We start from the raw sequence: 20,212 nt of genomic DNA, 5'->3' as shown, positions 1-20,212 counted from the left end.
CCCTCCTTCTCCTAACCTTTAGCTCCTGGAGGACAGAACAGTTTTCAGTTGGGAATAATGGATGTTCTTCATGTTTCACTGTTGCAGTCATCACATTTGGGGTATCTGCTTGCAGGTAGCCCTCAGTCGGCCCGATTATCAAAGTCTTGGGTCCTGCATCGGTTGCTGTCTCATCTTCCATGATGTCAGGTAGTCAGGGGTATAAAGTATGCAGCCGACGCTATTACATCAGTCTTTCTTGCCGTGCGGTGCCCGAAGCAGAAGCAGTTTGCAAGTGGCGGTCGTCAGACTCCTGAAATTTTTGATGTTAAGGAGTCCTATCTCACCTTCATTCTTTACATATGGGATTGGAGCCAATCCTCTGCTCCGACTCGGCCTCTTTACAAGCTGGAAGACTTCTGGTTGGCTCGTGGCTAGGAAGGTGTCCCATGGTGCATCAGTACAATCCCCAGATCTTGTTTGCCACGTTCACGGCTTCGGTTGTGCTTCTCTTTGGCTCTGGCTAAGTGTTTGCATATTTTCAACTTTTTCAAAGTTTTCTTCACTGTTTAGCTTAGATTAGATATTTGGTTCTACATAGTTAAATCATTACTGATGTTCTTCGTGTTTCACTGTTGCAGTCATTACATTTGGGATAATCTGCTGGCAGGTTGCCCTCAGTCGGCCTGATTAAGAAAGTCTTGGGTCCTGCGTCAGATGCTGTCCCTTCTTCCATGACGTCAGGTTGTCAGGGGTATAAAACATACAGCCGATGTCATTACACCAGTCTTCCTTGCCATGCGGTGCCCGAAGCAGAAGCAGTTCACAAGTGCTGGTTGGCCGACTCCTGAAATTTTCGTTTTCGAGTTTCAGAACCGAAGTCTTTAACTTAAAGCTAAGTACCTTGTTGGGGAAACTTTTTCTTGCTCCTTACCGATGTCAGTAAAAGTTAATAATTGCATTACTTGTGGAAAGCAAATACCTCATAAAGATTTTCATTTGTACTGTATTCCTTGCCTAGGCCCTGACCATGACGTACCTTGCTGTTGGTTTTGTGCTTTATTTAATCAGTGCACTATCTGTCGTCGGTACATTTTTGCCTCTAATTATTTCGGTTTAATTATCCAGAAGTGTAGTCAGTCCGACTACCGGAATTCCGAAAAAATGCAGAGAGAGAGACAGGCTGCCGAGGTCCAAAACTGCCAACAACGCTTCTCCTAAGCCAGTCACCAGTTCGCCAGTACTCAGTGAGGCGCTTCCGTAGCCCCTGATACCTGCTACTTCTGATTTGCAGGCGTCTACTTAGACCCATTTGGAGTCCGGTATGCCGTGAGATGCTTCACCTATGGAACCCGCGGATGTCTCTACTGTGGATGGGTCTAGAGCCGCTGTGCAGGCACCGGCTTCTGAGGGTGTATTCAGGCCTACAGACTTGCATATTAATCGACACTGCCTTCATTACTAAGGCCTAAATCTCGATCTATGTCTAAAAAAACGACACCCAGGCCACATGTTCAGGCCCCTAAGCCTAAAAAATAAATGATAAAAATGGCTGAAGATCTAATTTCTCTAATCAGGGGTAGTCAGCCCCCCCCCCCCTCTCTGAGGCCTAGAGCTGAACTTGATTATGAATCTTCTGGTCAGGATTCTGTTTCTTCTGACTCTTCTAATGACCTGGATTTGTCCATACCTACTTATGAGAATTCCGATGCAGAGGACTCCATTCCATCTACTTCCCCTCCTGAGGACTTTTCTTTTGGGGAAACTTTACATGCTTTGAGCGAGCATTTTTACTGGGAAAGCCAGGAATTTTCGGATTCAAAAAAGAGGCTTAGGGATTTCCTGCTTCTACCTCAGCATAGGCCTTTGGCTATACCTCCTGTACTTGACATTGTTGTCGATGTGTTCTCGGAATCCAGTTTGGCCCCTGATTCCCTGCCTCCGGCTCCTAGTAAACCTGATATATACTACAGGGTTCCTGAGTCCCACAAGTTCCTTTTCAAAAATCCTGTTGCAGATCCAGAAACCATTTCTCAGGGGCCCCAAGGGCATTAAGGCTTCGACTGCTAAAAATCCTACCCTTTCTGATAGAGATTCCAGGGCACTGGATAGATGTGGTAAAAGGTTTATATTTCTGCGACCTCGGCAATCAGAGCATTAAACTGCCAATTTCATATGTTAAAATATCAACAGTGTATTATTGGACTGCTTAAACAGAAAATGATGATGATTCCTGACTGTGGATTTACAGGATTTAATGCATTCTGCTACACAAGTTGGAAAATATACTTTGCAAAGTGGTTTTGATTAATTATAGGTCTCCTGCAGGGCTGCTGTTACGGGGTCTGTGCTTAGAAGGCATGCTTGGCTTAAGGAGCAAGCTTTGCTTGATCATGTTAAAGCTAAATTGCTGGATGCTCCTTTAAATCAGGACCACCTGTTTGGTAATAAGGCTGAAGAAGTTCTAAAAAAGATGGAAGATGAAGCTAAATCTGCAAACTGTTAGATTTCTTGCAAGTGCAGTCTCCAAGATTTACTAGGCATTGGCCTACTAAGAATTGGTCCTTTCCAGCCCCTTCCAAATCCTGTCAAGCCAAACCCAGACACAGAAAAAAACCCAGGTTTCATTCCCAGGGTACTCTCAGAGCTAAGCAGTGGGGGCCTCCACTTCCAAATTTGGAAATAAGACACCCCCCTACAGTAAACAGTCTCAGTGACTTCCTTTTAAAATTACTAAACACTTATCTTTCAACCGCTCCTTTGGGGGGAACGATTGCTCTTCATGCAAAGAACTGGGAACTCATAACGCAAGACAAATGGGTTTTAAATATAGTGTCCCAGGGATACAGATTTCATTTCCACACATTGCCAACACCAAATGGGTGGCCAGACCTGCCCCTGAATCAGTGGGCAGAGGCACAAAAACAAGTAATTTCTCTCTTAAGCATGGGGGCTATTCAACTGGTGCCAGAAGAGGAAAAAGGGACAAGGTTTCTATTCAAGGCTTGTCCTGGTACCCAGAAAAGACAAATCATGGCGTCCAATCTTGGACCTATCTACTCACCTTTCTGGAGATTCCAGAATTTAAGATGCTGATTCTTCACCAGTTACTTCCTGTGCTAGGCAAAGACACCTGGTTGACACCTCTAGATTTAAAAGAAGCATACCTGCACATCCCAATCAGGGAATCCTGCAGAAGATACCTACGCTTCAAAGCAGGCTACTTGCATTATCAGTTCTCTGCACTGCCCTTTGGCTTGTCTACTGCATCCTGGGTATTCACAAAGTGCCTGGATCCAGTTATTGCATTTTGCAGGCAAAGAAATATTCAAATATATCCATACCTGAACAATTGTCTAATTCAGGCAGAAAACCAGGGCATACTTTTAAATCATCTGGCATTTGTAAAAAGGGTTCTAACTTGTCTAGGGTACACCATAAACGAAAAGAAATCACAACTGGTACCCTGTTCACAGGTTACATTCCTGGGTGCAAGCTTTAATACAACTGCCCTGATGGTTTTCCTCACACCAAAAAAGCCAATTCATTTGGTAACTTACTTCAAACAAGTGGCCACAAAAACCATGCTATCTGCAAGACAAGTACTGCAAACCTTGGGGTTCATGGCCTCCTGCATTCTTCTAATCCTATATGCAAGACTGCATATGAGGAAACTACAGTGGTATCTAAAAAGTCTATGGAGTCAACATTGTCACAGTCTGGGAACAATGATTCCTATCATACCTTGTCTACTCATGGAGTTCCTATGGTGGGCAGAAGCCTGCCACCAAAACAAGGGATTAACATTCACACTACCCCCTGCCGCCCAAACCCTAACTACAGATGCATCAGACTATTGCATGGGGGGGCTGACCTGGCAGGAAAGTGCATTCAGGGAAAATGGAACCCAAATCACATGCACCTTACATATCAATCAAAAAAAGTTAGCTGTACAGAATGCTCTGACAGCCTTCAAGGACTACATTCTTCCAGGACAACTAATGGTAAAGACAGACAACACCACGGTTATGTGGTACATAAACAAGCGGGGGGGGGTACACACATTCCTACCCCCTCTGCAGACTAGCCATGGCATTGTGGAACACAGCCCTGAGCTACCAAGTGCATCTACAAGCTGAATTCCTGCCAGGAAAATTGAATACACTGGTAGACGGACTAAGCAGAAACTTCATGGACCCACACGAGTGGAAACTGGAACCACAGATTTTCAACATGTTGACAAATGGGGGAGCCCAGACATAGATCTATTTGCCTCCCCCCAGAACTACCAGTTGGACAAGTTTTGCACAAGGACTCTCCACAAACAAGCCTGCAAAGTGGATGCTCTGTCCTTCAGCTGGAAAAATCTATCAGTCTACGCTTTTCCCCTCTCTCTCCAAAGTTCTACTAAAAGTCAAACAGGACAATCCAAGGATGATTTTGATTGCTCCAGACTGGCTGCGCCAACACTGGTACCCCTTCCTGCGCAGTGTGTCGCAAATATGGCACCTGCTTCAGACCCCTTCCCTGCTGTCTCAGCAGGAGAACCAAATTCTGCACCCTTAGCTTCCAACATTAAACCTTGCAGCCTGGCTAATCACTTAAATTCACCCTTATCAAACCTGTGATGGATGTCATCTTGGAAGTGAGGAGACCTAGTACTAGAAAATCTTATGCTGACAAATGGAAAAGATTCTGTGCCTAAAACCAGTCTTTAGGGATGAGCACAGCAGCACCCAATTTACCTCAGATTTTGCAATACTTAACTGAGATGCTTCACAAGGGCCTGTCTTTTTCCTCCATTAAAATCCACGCCTCAGCTATTTCCGCTCACTATAACATGGAAACACCCCTCTTCTCTCATCCTCTGCTCAAGCAGAGTCTCAGAGGGGCAGAAAACTTGAGACCACCCAGGAGAGCTCCAACCACTGCCTGGGACCTTAACTTTATTTTGGAGAAACTCACTCTACCTCCTTTTGAGCCAGCTGCTACTGCAGACTTAAAATTTCTTTCTTGGAAAACAGCATTCCTTTTAGCAATCACTTCAGCTAGAAGGATATCTGAATTACAGGCTCTTATGGCAGTGTAGCCTTTCATCATCTTTCATGCGGACAGGGTCTCTTTCATGACCAATCCATCCTTCATGCCCAAGGTGGTTTCCATTGTGGCTCTTAATCCGTCCATTCATTTGCCAACCTTCTTTCCCAATCCACAGAACAAAGGGGAATGGATTCTGCATTCCTTGGATGTGCACAGAAAACTAAGGTTCTACTTGGACAGGACTAAATCTCAAAGAATATCTGAACAATTGCTGGTAGCATTTGCTGCGAGGGCAGAGGAGAAGGCTATTTCAAAACAAACCATTTCTAAATGGATAAGCCATTGCATTCATTTCTGCTATAAGCACCATGGAAAACCTATACCCCAGGGGATCAGATCTCACTCCACCAGGGCTGCATCTACTTATGCAGCCTTTCTCAGAGGTGTCCCTACCACGGATATCCTAGAAGCTGCTACCTGGAGTTCTGTGCATACTTTCACCAAGCATTATCATTTACCAATTTTTTTCTAAATCCAGAGCTAGCTTTGCCACTGCTGTCTTGCAGGACCTTATAGCCGACCCTAATGCTGTATAAACTCCTCCTCCCAGCCATAGCTTTGGGAATCTACCCAAATGTAATGACTGCAACAGTGAAACATGAAGAACATAGTACAGTTGTGTAGACTTACCATAAATGTAGATGTTCAAGTGTATTCACTGTTGCAGTCCTGGTTACCCTCCCTCCAGCCCCCTAGATTTCCTGACTATACCTCTACTTTCCTTTACTATGCTTAAAAGCCTTTTTGGTGTATTTGCTTTTGGTTGGAGGTATACTTTTGTGTTTTTGTTTTTATTTGCTCCCCATTAAGGGGGCACCTGACATCTGGGGCAAGAAAATCTGATGTAATGACGTTGGCTGCATGTTTTATACCCCTGATGACCTGACTTCATGGAAGAGGGGACAGCATCCGACGCAGGACCCAAGACTGTTAATCAGGCCGACTGAGGGCAACCTGCCAGCAGATTACCCCAAATGTAATGACTGCAACAGTGAATACACTCTAACATCTACATTTATGGTAAGTGTACACAACTGTACTTTTGTAGTATTCAATTAGCGTAGTATAAATTTATCTTATATTTGCGCCATTTGGTGCAATTTTATGCCCTGGCCGTTAATTCTTCTTGGTATCACTTGTACCAGGCTTACTATTTGGATTAGTGTAGACGCTCTTTGCGCACTAGTATTCTGTGTGTTTAAATAGATTTTGGCAGTTTCCACTTGCCTTTTATAGTTATTAGATTGCTGTTAGCATTGTTTTGCTAATATTGTTGACAAGACTTTGTTCTGTTTGTTTTTTGCAGTTGACTTGTACTGTTATTGTTCTCCACTGTTAATTTGAGTGTGCTATTCTCCCTTATAACTGTGGGGTCTGTTTAAGTTAGAAGACCCTATCCCCTCTTGCCGGGCTAGGCCCATTTAAGTTAGAGGACCTAGTCCTCCTCCTCCTTCTCTGTGTGCGTGTGTTCTATTGATTTGAGAATATCTAAAGAGAGTAAGGTGCATAAGCCATCCGGCTTCATGAAATGTGTTAAGTGCTCCCAAAAGATGGTCATGGTAATTGTGTTTACTGTTTAGGGGCCATCCATTTGCAGGAGACCTGTTTATTCTGTCATGCCTTTAGTCCTAGGGTGTTGCAGGAAAGGAAGAATAAGTTAATTCTAAAAGGTCTTCTTAAACTTTCCTTTGAGGAAGACTTCTCTAGATGTTCTTCGTGTTTCACTGTTGCCGTCATTACATTTGGGTTATCTGCTTGCAGGTAGCCCTCAGTCAGCCTGATTAACAAAGTCTTGGGTCCTGCGTCAGTTGCTGTCCCTTCTTCCATGACGTCAGGGGTATAAAACATGCAGCAGACGCCATTACATCAGTATATCTTGCCGTGCGGTGCCCGAAGCAGAAGAAGTTCGCAAGTGCCGGTCATCCGACTCCTGAAATTTTCATTTTAGAGTTTCAGAACCGAAGTTTTAAACTAAAGTTAAGTACCCCATTGGGGAAACTTTTTCTTGCTCCTTACCGATGTCAGTAAAAGTTAATAATTGCATTACTTGTGGAAAGCAAATACCTCATAAAGATTTTCATTTGTTCTGTATTCCTTGCCTAGGACCTGACCACGATGTACCTTGCTGTTGGTTTTGTGCTTTATTTAATCAGCGCACTATAGGTTCATAGGTAGGTACTAGGCTGTCTACCCGAGGGCATTTTTAAGCCTAGCCAGAGTGTGTCGGCTTTCGCCTTCCCATTGATTAATTAACTGAGTCTCTGTCAAGCAGAGCCAATGAAGTGATCCCAGCGGTGTATTTTCTGTTACCCATCCACTCGTCAAGGCTTCTCTTGAAGAGTGTTAGTGAGGGGCTCTGCCTAATGTAGTTAGGAATTTTGTTCCAAAGCATAGGGAGTCTCTGTGACGGGAATCTATCCCTCCAGCATGTTCTATTTATTGTTGTGGCGAGGTTTAGCTCACTAGAGCACGTGGCTCGCAGTGACTTGGATTTCTTTAGGTGGAGCATGTCCATCAATTCTGAGTTGGACATGGCTTTGTAAGTCAGGCAGAGATCACCTCTGAGTAAGCGATATGCCACTGAGTACAGCTGGAGTTTTTCCAGTCGGGCTGCATAAGACATTTGTTTGAGGCCAATAATCCTCTTGGTGAGGTGTTTTTCTGGTCTTTCCAGCTGTTGGAATTGTCTTGTGAGGTACATCCCAAATGGGGCATTGTACTCTGTGATGGGTCTGAGTGACGAGTAGAGGGGAGAAAACTAAAAACTAGGATTTATGAGCACTCATACAAGATTAAAAAACAAGATTGTAATAATGCCCTCAGTAAACATGTTTTTGAAAAAGGGCATGAACACACCTTTCTTTTTAGTATCATCGACCACATTGACTCTAAAGGTTGTGAGGGTAACTGGAAAGTTTTCCTAGGACTATTAGAAAGCAAATGGCAAATGTATTGTGATGCCACTAGTAGTCCTGGATTAAATGACCATATTAGCATTAAACCATTTTTATTAATGGAATGAATTTAGGTAGTATATGTATGTATAGGTAACTTTTACCTTATCAATTTCTTTCCTATGTATTTTTCTATGAATTTCCTCATGTATTTTTAAAGCATTTTTAAAGCATTTCCTCATAACATAATTACAATATAATTATAATAATCTGTAGTATTTTTAACAAATATATATTTTAGTTATTTATGTAATAGTAATTCTTTGGTTAGGGACAATTTTTGTATACCAATTGAATTTTTGGCGCCAAAATTAATTATAAAAAGCTAATTGACACTATGCTTGTGGTTCTGATGAAATCTGCCTTTCCTGCAGATGAAAGCGCTTAACCAGGGAAGAATTGTACGTTGTTTAAAAGGCTGTGTTCCAGTTTTCGTGTGGATTAAAGTGGTTTTAATCTAACTCTTTTGTTCGAGCAGTGGTTTTTCTGGGACCCCAACAAGGATTGGCATTGGTTTGGTCTCTTCAAGAGGAATCTTGATGAGTGGATGGGAGATCGTAGGTTTACCCCGGGTATCACTTCTGTGTCACTGTTAGACAGAGGCACAGTATACTAACCTCAAAAAAGGGCATAGCAAAATAAATTTAAAATGGGTGGCGAAAGCCAAACACATTCTGGCTAGGCTTATAAATGCCCTAGGGCAGATAGCCTAGTATGAACCTATGAGACAAGAGCATCAAAGAGTAAAATTGTCGAAAGTTGACTTTTTTGAATCTCACCTCACCTAGTCACAGTAGCTGGTCAACAGCTGAGATGTTAACATATTCCATGTTACTTTAGTTAAGTATATACCATGATGATAGTGCATATGTTATTTATTCTGACTTAAGCTCGTATTTCTGAGCTGTTGGCCAAATATTGCGACTTGATGTGGTCTGTACTGGGATAAAAGCGGCTGTTAACCAATAAAACCAATAAGAGAATGCAAAGGGGTGTAGTAATGTGACAAATCCAACGACAAATGCCTCTATCTTCCAGTTGTGTACTGCAAAGACTCAGTCCAGAAGTAAAATTAAAATTTTATTTAAAAAAAATGCAAACAAATAGCAGTTGAGCACTTTCGTCCTTTGAAAGGGCTTTTTCAAAACTGCGTGAATTACCTGTTGAGTTTTCCATAGCCAGTCTCACTTCTCTTTCAGGTTTACAGAAGAACATGACCTTTTTATTTGGTCATCAGCTTTTTTCACTCCAACTGTTTTTTTAACTTTTATTGAGGTTTATTTTAAAACATTTGAATTAAAATATGCAGGATTTATATTTCTTTTTTGTTTAGCTAATGGAGCTTGATCTCCTTCACTCCTGTCTCAGCCATACCATACGGGAAGTCCATAGGGAACAGAATTTTTGATTCCATGGTTGTTCATAGGGCTCAAATGTGTTACTTAAGGAAGACAGTAAGCAGTCTAATCAGTGAATTCTTTCATAATCTAAGGTAGGTAACTATAATGCATTGTATTCTGCCTTGTCAAGTATGATAGAACAATTTCTGAAGGTATTGGGTCTCACTGTACAAGGTCAGCAACTACTGCTGCAGTCCTTTTCGTAGTTGACCTGCAAGATTGGATGCCAAATCCCTGGGGAACATTAGACTGCTACAGAAAATACAATCCTCCCTTATGGAGTCTGCAAGCTACAGCACAGTTGTTGAATCCTGCAGTACTATGTACATTGTAAGGATCACCGTTTTATAACTCACCTTAACATTAAATATATCAATATTAAGGTCACTGATGTGGGATAGGCACCCTCCTCCTTATCATTTGAGCTATGGGATATATATTAATTCTAGTAACCATTGTACCTGTATTGGGACACTTTAATAGTTGAGCTGCTCTCATAACCAGTATAAGCAGACGGTGTTTTTATATATACAAGTGAAGTGTTTTATATATATATATATATATATATATATATATATATATATATATAAAAGTGTGTTCCATATGGCTGAGATGTCTTGACTGAAGTCACTGTTGCAGTATTCCTGACAAATGGGTTGTCCTCACTGACATCTGGATGGAGTGCCAAAGCTTTACTTTCCCTAGGTTGTACGTTCGTCATATGACCTCACCTCATATGTGTTTGGGTGTAAAGATGGACGTACAACCGTGGGTCCCCAGGCTATCTCACTGCCAGCCAGAACACAAGCTGTGCATCCATTGGACTGTTAGCTGTTTGGTTGTTGGTACTTTGCTTCATTCTTTTCATCCAGGTAAGTTCCCTGCCAAGGATTCTTCCTCTTTACCTTACATTTTATTGTTTGAATGTTGTAGATGTCAGCTTGGAGTGGCAAGTGCTGCAAACAGATTCTGTACAAGGACTTGCATGCCAAGTGCCTTTTTTGCCTATGCTCAGAACACTTTCACAAATCCTGCTCTGTATCAGTTATGTGTTCCAAAAACCTTTTGGTCTAGGCAGTCTTCTCTTTAACACTTTCCTTGAGACCCAGCATCTTAAGTCCCTGGTTTAGTCCAAGATGGCTAACTCTACATCCTCGGATGTCTATCTTCTGCTGAAGAAAAAGCTTAAGAAGCCTCAAATGGATGATAAGTCCAATGTTTTTGACACAGATGTACCCGTTGAAGTTACAGAACCTGCGGTATGTCAGACTTTTGCTCAGCTGGCTGATATGGCTCCTGAGACCATGCAGACTGCCAATACATCTGAGGGACCTTGCCTAATTATTTCAGGAGGACTGTGCAACTTCCCACAAGTCTTAGTTAGGGAAGAGCTCCCAGGTGCTCCAGTAGAGGGCAGTCAGGGTTCTGAACCTCTGTGCCTCATCCAGGCGGATATCACACTTAGAAAAAACAGTTGACTAAGCATGTGGCCTCCCCTTCATCAGCTAGGGAGGTAGAGTGGATGGACTTTTTTCAAGGGTTGCTTAAAGTGATTGTCCTTAAAACCTCCTTCCTTTGGGTCTCCCTTGCCACAGGCTACTTCTGTGAAACCCAACCTAGGTTCCTCCTCTTTGGATGAGGAGCAAGATGAGGACTCAAACCATTCTCTGGATTATTCTTCCCAGATGCATTCCAGAGGAAAAGTCTCCTCCAATGAAAGGGACTTCCTCTCAGCTGATGCACCTATTGAGGAAGCTTCCTTTACTGAGACTGTACAGAACATAATGAAATACTTTGATTGGCAATCTCAATCTCTGATGTCCAGAAGAGGTATTAACTCCCGCTTAGAAATGGGTGCCACTACCCCTTCTCTGGTCCCTCCTGCCCTTGAGACTTTCCAGGAAGCTTTTCAGTGCACCTCTTGTGTGCCTGACTCTTAGCCTCCAGCTCCTAAAAGACTAGATAGGTTTTACAGGGCCTCTGATGACATAAATATTCTGTATAAAACCTAGTGGCAGACCCTTTATCAGTTTCTCTCTCTTCAAATAAACCCTTTAAGCTGCTATCCAATGCAAATACCCTACCAACAAACCAAGATAGTAGGGCTATGGTTAGATGGAGAAAGAAGATTTACACCTCTGCTACCCTTGCTTTTAGGGCAATCAATTACCAGACTCAAATGACTAAGTATTTGTTCTCTGTTCTGGCCTCATTGAACAAAGCTAATATAGCAATAACCCACGCCTGGGTGTGGGTAATGCTAAATTTACCCACGGTTGGCATGGTTTGGTCCCAAGGGCAAAGCCCGAGGGACCAAACAAACAACCGTGGTAAATAGCATTACCACCAGAAGTGGTTATTGCTATTATCTATGACATTATTTAAGAAAAGAAACTATTACTTTTCTTAAATAATGGCATAATATAATGCCTGTTTACTGCCCTTCCGCAGATGTCTGGCATCCGTGGCAGTTCTGATGTACTGCGCGCCTGCGCGGTACACCAGAGCTGTGGGCAAAAGCAACGGAGAACGCAAGATCTCCGTTGCTTTAGTGTTTAAGCTATGTTAAATGAGTTTAACATGGCGAGACAGTTAAAATAAGCAGCGGAGATGTCCGTTGCTTATTTTAAAACTGTCTCGCTATGTTAAACTCATTTAACATAGCTATAAAAGCAACGGAGATCTTGCTTTCTCCGTTGCTTTTTAAACACTGTCTCGCTATGTTAAATGGGTTTAACATGGCGAGACAGCTTTAAAATAACAGCGGAGATCTCCGTTGCTTATTTAAACTGTCTCGCTATGTTAAACCCATTTAACATAGCGAGACAGTGTTTTAAAAAAACGAGTTATACTAAGGGAAAAAAGTCCGGGCGACCGGACCTTTTTCCATTAGTATAACTCGATTTACAACGGGCACGCTGGCCAATCAGCGTGCACATTTTGGGGGGGGTCATGGTATAATTTGGATCCTCCCACTTCCAGAAACGGTGGATGCAGAACTTACTTTCCCAGGCCACTCAGATTGCCAGAGAGCATTACGTGCAATTACAGTGCTGTAGATTTTTCTTCTAGGACAGCTGCCACTGGATCTCTTATCTATAGCTATGCATGGCTTTGCAGTCAACCTGTGCCTGAGGATTTCAGATCTAAAACTTTAGCTTCACCTCTGCGTAAACACGTACTGTTTGGCTCTCAGGTGGCCAATCTCTCCAAAACTCTCCAAAGCCAAGGTGAGACCATGAAAAACTGCATGCAGATCCTACTCTCCTCATTTCCTAGATACCACAGGAACTACTCAGCCAAATCTACTTTTTTTAATTAGAAGGGAACCCTAGGGCAGTGCAGAAACAAAGAAAAAAAAACCTAGGTACTCTGGAAAACCATAAAGGGGAAACTCCAGCTGGGAGGCCTTCCTTTGGTGGCAAAAGTCCGTGACTACTACTGCAACACCCCTCTTGTCTTTTCTTCCTGACGAGGTGGGAAATATATTACCGCAGACTAATGGGTTCTCTCCATCAGCAAAGATGGCTGTGCCATGTCTTAGGAAAGCATTCCCCCTCAGAGGTATTCCTCCATCTCCTTCAAACCAAATTTGCCTTCTGATCCTCAAATACGTCTTGAATCAGGGGACCATCAAGCAAGTCCCAAAATAATTCATACAAAAATGATTTTATTCCATTATTTTTCTAATACCAAGAAAAGGGCAGTGGAGACCCATTCTAGACCTCTATCCTGACCACATATCTGAAGGTACCCTCTTTCAAAGTGCTCTCCCTTCAGAAGCTTTTTCATTTTATTCTACCATGGTCTTTCTTAGTGTCATTAGATCTGAAGGAACACCTACCTAGAACCCCTATCCCTCATACCTGCAGGAAATTCCTCAGGTGTTTCTCTGGCTCCATGCATTTTCAGTTTACTGGAGTGCCTTTTTGTCTTTCCACAGCCACAAGAGTGCCTTGCAACTGTAGTAGCTCTGTGCTGCACTCATGAAACTCAAATATTCTCCTACATACAGCCAAACCTTGTAACTCAGCAAAATGAATTGCTGCTCCATCCAAATCTTCCATCTCTCAGCCTGACACTATGGGTGATAGGATTTTATTCACTCAAAAACATCTTTCCTGTGACGAGGTTGTGCAAGTCCTACTATAGAGGCTAGGAGACCCACTACTAGAAAATCTTGCACTGTATAGTGGAAGTGGTTTTCTTTCTGGCACTGCAAACAGTCAGGATCCACTCTTATCACAGGTCCCTACAGTTCTGCAATACCTCTGTGAACGTCTTCGACCAAGCTTGTCCTGTTCTATGAAAGCTTATTAGTCTTTCCCTCTTAGCCCCCACACTTATGACTAGACTTGAGGTCAAGCTTTTTCTTACAGGTCTGCACCTCAAGTCCCAAGGCACCCATCTCCCCCGTTGGGATCTTTCTTTTGTGCTAGAAAAGCTTACTTCTACCTCTCTTTGAACCAGCTTCTTCTGCTTCTTTGAAATTCTGTGCTTGGAAATCCATCCTCCTCTTGGCCTTAACCTCTGCCAGAAGAATTTCTGAGCTACAAGCTCTAATAACCCCCCTTTTTATTTTTCACAAAGATGGGGTGACTCAGGACTAACCCATCCTTTATGCTTAAGGTAGTGAAAGAACGGTCTCTCAATCAGGCTATTCATCTCCCCACCTGCTTTCCCAATTCCCAAAACAGCGGGAAAAGTTTCTTATATTCACTCAGCATTTACAGGCAACTCGGCTTTTCCTTGGGCATAACTAAATCCTTCAGAAAAACTGACCAGCTTTTTATATCTTGTATGCCATCTAAACTGGGTCAGCCAGTCTCCAAATTATTGCATTCTGGATTTTTAAGGCAATCGCTTTCTGCTATGCACAATTAAGAAGACCCTGTCTTCCTGCCGTAAAGCACAATCCACTAGGGCAATTACTTCCTTAAGGGCTTTCCACAAAGGAGTAGACTCCAAGTCTATTTTAGTGGTGGCTACTTGGTCTTCTGTACACACCTTTACCAAACACTAGAAAATTGATGCTTTTTCCAGGTCCAGAACAGCTTTTGCTAGGTTATTCCTGTCAAGACTACTCAACCCTTCTGCTCAGCTCTCAGAGTCATTCTTTTGTTAGCACTACTGTACTGTTGCTTAAGAACTTCCCATAAAAGTTATATCCTACTGATCACTGTTGTAGTATTCCATCCCAACCAACATTTCTGCTTCTCTATCTCACCTCAGTCTTCAGTTCTGTCCATCTAGCCTTTGCTGTTTTACTTTGGTATGGGGGAATTTTCTTACCAGTTCAAGTTTCATCTTTCTTAGCTAACCAGTCTCATTTCTTAGTAGTCTTCAGACCGCAGGCTTGGAGATCGTCTGAGGATCCAAACTCATACATCATCTTTATGCCCCAGTGCATATTGATTGAGGTCATATGTCAGACGTACTATGTAGGGAAAGCAAAGCTTTGGTACCTTGACCGGATGTTAGCAGTGACAACCCATTTGTCAGGAATACTGCAGCAGTGATCAATAAAACTTCTGATATGGGAAGTTCTTACACAACTGTATGTTCCTCTGTATTTGAATTATTTTGTATTGTGTTGGTTTCCTACTTTCATTTTTTTAACCCATTACTAGGGCACTTGGTAGTACAGTTGTCTTGCCTACTTTTCTAGGACAGGAAAAAAAGGATTTGAAAAAGTGATTGCTAGGTTATAAGCAGGGCATGCTTGCAGTGACCGAGTTATAAGCTGGACTAGCTTGCAGTGGCTGAGGCTTTTAGGTTTGCAGTGTTGCACTATAGGGGATGTCCAGCTGCTAAAAAATCTGGCTGAGGTGCAAGGTCCACCTCTTACAGGCATCCCATACAAGTGTTGAATCCTGCAACACTTTTCTGTTATTGCATTTATTGTTAATTTGCCTTATGGACAACTGTACTTCATTATTTTTTTGTGTTATGAAGTAAAGCAGACTACAACTTTGTAAATTTATTTTTCATGTGTTTCTTTATTTAAAGATATTAGTTGAAATACAGAGTTTGCAGAACTGCAGTAAAACATATTAACCCACAGTTAGCTTTTCATTATTTTTTTCCTGTAAGTTTTGGGGATTTTCACATTAGTGTTGAAAGGCTGTACATGTGATCTGCTGATTTCCGGTACATTAATTATTATTTTAATTTTGGGGTTTTACTTTTTTTTTTCAGTTTCAAAGACTAATTTATCTGTTCATGAAGATAAAAACAGAGTTCCTTATGTCAAGGTAAAGAAAATATATTTAACATTTATTCATCATTGTTTTTTTTCTCTCTCGTTAAGATACTGATTTTTTTTTTTTTTAATTTTGTAAGGGATGCACTGAGCGTTTCGTCTGTAGCCCAGACGAGGTTATGGATACCATTGATGAAGGAAAGTCTAACAGACATGTAGCTGTGACAAGTAAGTGTTTGCAATGACATTGCTAAGAGTGCATTCTGTACTGTTTCAGGAGTCATTGTCTGTGTGCATTACGTTGAAATAGACTCCTAATGGACTTTTAACATGGCTAGATTTTGTCACAGGCTTTAAACCTGGTGCTGCTGCATAATGAACTTTAGGGGTTGAGATAATTTGTGTGTTGTACATGAGTCTCTACATATAACACTTGCGTTTTTTTCTCAACTTTATTTCATGAGACAGAAATTGTGTACAGTTTTAATGTCCGACTGTGGTTTGTAGAAAATGAGCCAGAAACGTACAAAATTAATTTATGGTTGTGAAGTCATCCATAATGTTGAGTCCATGTTGTCTCCAACAGCAGTACTACTACTACTACTATTACTAATACCCAGTTGTTAACCAGGTAGGCCCACTGGATACACACAGCCCCCTTTCAGGGGTGTCCTGGAAACAATGTCTAGTTGTGACGTGCTGAAGGTCACACAGTATGCAAATGAGGGTTGAGGGAATCAAACCCTGTAAATTAGGGGCTATAGTAGTTCACAACCTTATCCACCTGTGCTAACTGCCAAAGCCAAGAAATATGCCATGTTATCACTTTATAAACTGTAACAAGTACAGCTAACTTCATAATGTCCATGGAAGTTGTTTTTGCAGCAGACACTTTCTTCACTGTTTTCTTAATTGTAGGAACAAGTTAATGTTGTGCTTAAGTAGCAATGTTTAGTAGTTGCATTGCTGCAGCTATCACTGACTTGAAATGAGTTCCATGTACGCAATACATCAAAAATGCACTCTTAACTAGAGATGTTCATCGTGCATACAGCTGCAGTCATAACAGATGGGTTATCCTGCCGTCAGGCGGGTCCTCGGTCGGCCGGATTCCAAAGTCTAGGTCCGGCGTCGGTTGTCGTCACTTCTTCCCTGACGTCAGTGCGGCAGGGGTATAAAAGAGGCAGCCGACGCCATTTTCTCCAGTCTTTCTTGCAGCGCGGTGCCCGAAGCATAAGCAGTTCGCAAGTGCCGGTCGGCCAGCTCCTGAGATTTACGAAAGTATTTCGGCCGAAGACTTCTTGAAAGCTAAGTACCCCGTTGGGGAAACTTTTCTTGCCTCAGACCGATGTCAGACAAAGTTAATAATTGCATTTCATGTGGGAAGCAAATACCACATAAGGATTTCCACTCTTTCTGTATACCTTGCTTAGGTCCAGACCACGACGTCTCGGCCTGCCGTTTTTGTGCTAGATTCAACAAGCGCACTATTAAGCGTTGGGCGGAGTTCGCCCTTCACTTTTTTGGCAAAAAATTTAATTATATTATGTCGTCGGATCCTCCGACTCCAGTTTTGAGCAAAAAACGCAAAGATAAGGACTGACATACAAGGTTTGCACCTCCTACTGAAACCACGTTAAGGTCGACTACCGGTTCTCTGGTACTCAGTGAGGCGCCTACGCAGCCCCTGAGTACCGATGACAATGCATTACCGGTGTCTTCAGTACCCGAGGTCGCAGGCTCCACGGCCCCCATTCCTACTACAGATACCGATGCCACTCCTGACGGGGAAACTCAGAATTTAGACAGGCCTGCCATTTCTCAAGGGGTCTTCAGGCCTTCCTCCTTCTCTATTAAAGCCTTCACTAAATCTAAAGCAGCCATGAAAACCAAATAACAGGTTCCTCAGACCCCCTCTCAAGGCACCATGCCTAAAAAACAGATGCTTAAAATGGCTGAGGATTTGATTACTCTTATCAAGGGTTCTCAACCCCCCTCTGACAAAAGGCCCAGATTAGAGGAAGACTACCCTTCCTCAGATCAAGCTTCTATTACCTCAGAACTATCTGAGGACCAGGATTATGCCTATTCTCCATTCGAAGACTCTGATGCAGAGGAGTCTATTCCCTCGTTCCCCCCCCCCCCCCGAGGACTTCTCTTTTGGGGAAACCCTGCATACATTGAGGGAACACTTTCACTGGGAAGGCCAAGATTACTCAGATTCCAAGAAAAGGCTCAGGGAATTTCTTCTGCTCCCCCAGCATAGGCCTCTGGCTGTCCCTCCTGTTTTAGATATATTGGATGATGTGTACACAGAAGCCAGCCTTAATCCAGATTCTTTACCTCCAGCTCCTGTTAAACCAGACAGGTATTATCGGGTTCCTGATTCTCACCAGTTCCTATATAAAAGCCATACTGCTGACCCGAAACTATTTCACAGGGTCCCAAGGGAATTAAGGCCTCTACTACTAAAAACCCATTACCTTCAGAGAGAGATTCCCGAGCTTTACAAAGGTGGGGGGGGGGGGGAGTGTACACCTCGGCCACTTTAACCATGAGGGCATTAAACTGTCAGTTCCATATGTTAAAGTATCAACAGTTTTTGATATCTCCGCTGAAAAGCAAGATGACACAACCAGAACAACCAGATTTAAAAGAGTTGCAGGATTTGTTGCATGGTGCAGAGCAAGTGGGTAAACATACCTTGCAGTGTGGTTTTGATGCTTTAGAGGCCTCATGTAGAGCTGCTGTTACGGGGTCTGTTATACGTAGGCATGCTTGGCTCAAAGAGCAAGCTTTACCAGATCATGTCAAAGCTAAATTATTCGATGCACCTCTTCAAAAAGATGTATTGTTTAGTGTTAAAGCTGAGGAGGTGCTAAAGAAATTGGAGGAAAAAGTGAAATCAATGCAAACAGTGAAAGATTTCCTGCAGGTACCGCCTCCACGTTTCAGCAGAAACTGGCCTTCAAAAAATTGGTCCTTTCCAGCCACGGACAGACCTCAGAGGGGCAGATACAGGCGTCCAAGGGGTAGAGGGCAACCTCAAGGATCTTTCAGAGCCAGACAGTGGCAAGCACCAACCCCAAGAGGTGGAGAAGATAGATCACAGTCTTTTAGAAAACAGACACAATGACTTCCCCCTACACCTGCCAAGCACAGCTTTAACGGCATCACCTTTGGGCGGAAAACTGACATTATTCTCAAAAAATTGGCATATTGTTACAAAAGACAAATGGATTCTGGACATTATAGACAGAGGCTACAGGTTCCACTTTCACACCCTTCCAAAAATGAGAGGCATGCCAAACCTGCCACAAAATCAAAGGGCAGAGGCACAAAAACAAATTTCAGCTCTCATGGACATGAACGCAATTCAAGAGGTACCTGCAAAAGAACAAGGTCAAGGTTTTTATTCCAGACTATTCCTGGTACCAAGGAAAGGTAAAGATTGGAGACCCATCTTAGACCTATCCATCCTAAACACATATCTACATGTGCCAAAATTCAAGATGCTCACATTACAGCAGCTTCTTCCCATGCTGGGCAAGGAGTCTTGGCTGGTAACATTGGACCTCAAGGAGGCATACCTGCATGTCCCTGTCAGACAAGTTTGCAGAAGCTGCCTCAGATTTCTTGCAGGTTCAACCCATTACCAATTCTCTGCATTGCCCTTTGGCTTATCTACTGCGCCCAGAGTGTTTACGAAATGCCTGGCATCAGTAATTGTTTTCTGCAGACAACAAGGGATACAAATCTACCCATATCTGTTCGACTGCCTGATCAAGCGGACAGCAAGGACATTCTATTGCAGCATCTGGCGTTTGTAATAAAACTGTTAAACTCCCTGGGATACACAGTGAACAAAAAAGAAATCAAAACTAATACCTTCTCAACAGATAATTTTCCTGAGTGCTAGCTTAAATACAACCACCCAGATGGCCTACCTCACGCCAGACAAACAAGGGCAACTGTCTCAATACTTCAACAAAATGGCAACTTTCACCAGACTAACTGCAAGGAAAGTCCTGCAGGCTTTGGGATTCATGGTATCTTGCATCCTACTAATACCGTGTGCAAAGCTGCATATGAGGAAACTACAATGGTACCTAAAAAACTTATGGTCTCAATACAGCCACAGCTTGGAAACAATTATACCACTCATTCCATGCCTTCAAAAGGAATTTTTGTGGTGGGCTCAAGCATGCCAAAGAAACACAGGTCTCCCTTTCTGTGTACCTCAAGCAACTCACATCATCTCAACGGACGCCTCAGACTACGCCTGGGGAGCACACATAGCAGATCAGTGCATTCAGGGAAAATGGTCCCGAAAAGAGAAGCACCTACACATCAACCAAAAGGAGATGCTAGCCGTGCAAAATGCTCTTATGACCTTCAAAGACCTACTGCATCCAGGCCAGCTATTGATAAGGACAGACAGCACCACAGTCATGTGGTACATAAACAAACAGGGGGGAACTCATTCATACCCCCTTTGCAAGCAAGCCATGACCCTATGGAACACAGCACTGGAATTACAAATTCAACTACAGGCACAATTCCTGCCAGGGAAGGAA

At 42.7% G+C, this 20,212-nt stretch overlaps 1 protein-coding gene across 1 annotated transcript in view; it reads left to right on the top strand.

Moving 5' to 3' along the window:
- KIF5B (kinesin family member 5B) overlaps positions 1 to 20,212 on the top strand; it is a 2,669,048-nt gene that overhangs the window by 716,979 nt on the left and 1,931,857 nt on the right. The window contains exons 6-7 of the mRNA XM_044066703.1: positions 15,632 to 15,687; positions 15,776 to 15,863. Coding sequence (XP_043922638.1) covers positions 15,632 to 15,687; positions 15,776 to 15,863 — 144 coding nt within the window. The remainder of the gene's footprint in view (positions 1 to 15,631; positions 15,688 to 15,775; positions 15,864 to 20,212) is intronic.

The sequence above is a fragment of the Protopterus annectens genome, chromosome 3.part1, assembly GCF_019279795.1.
Source record: "Protopterus annectens isolate FY-2018-M chromosome 3.part1, PAN1.0, whole genome shotgun sequence".
NCBI classification, from domain to species: domain Eukaryota; kingdom Metazoa; phylum Chordata; order Ceratodontiformes; family Protopteridae; genus Protopterus; species Protopterus annectens.
This window is presented reverse-complemented; position numbering and strand designations above follow the sequence as displayed.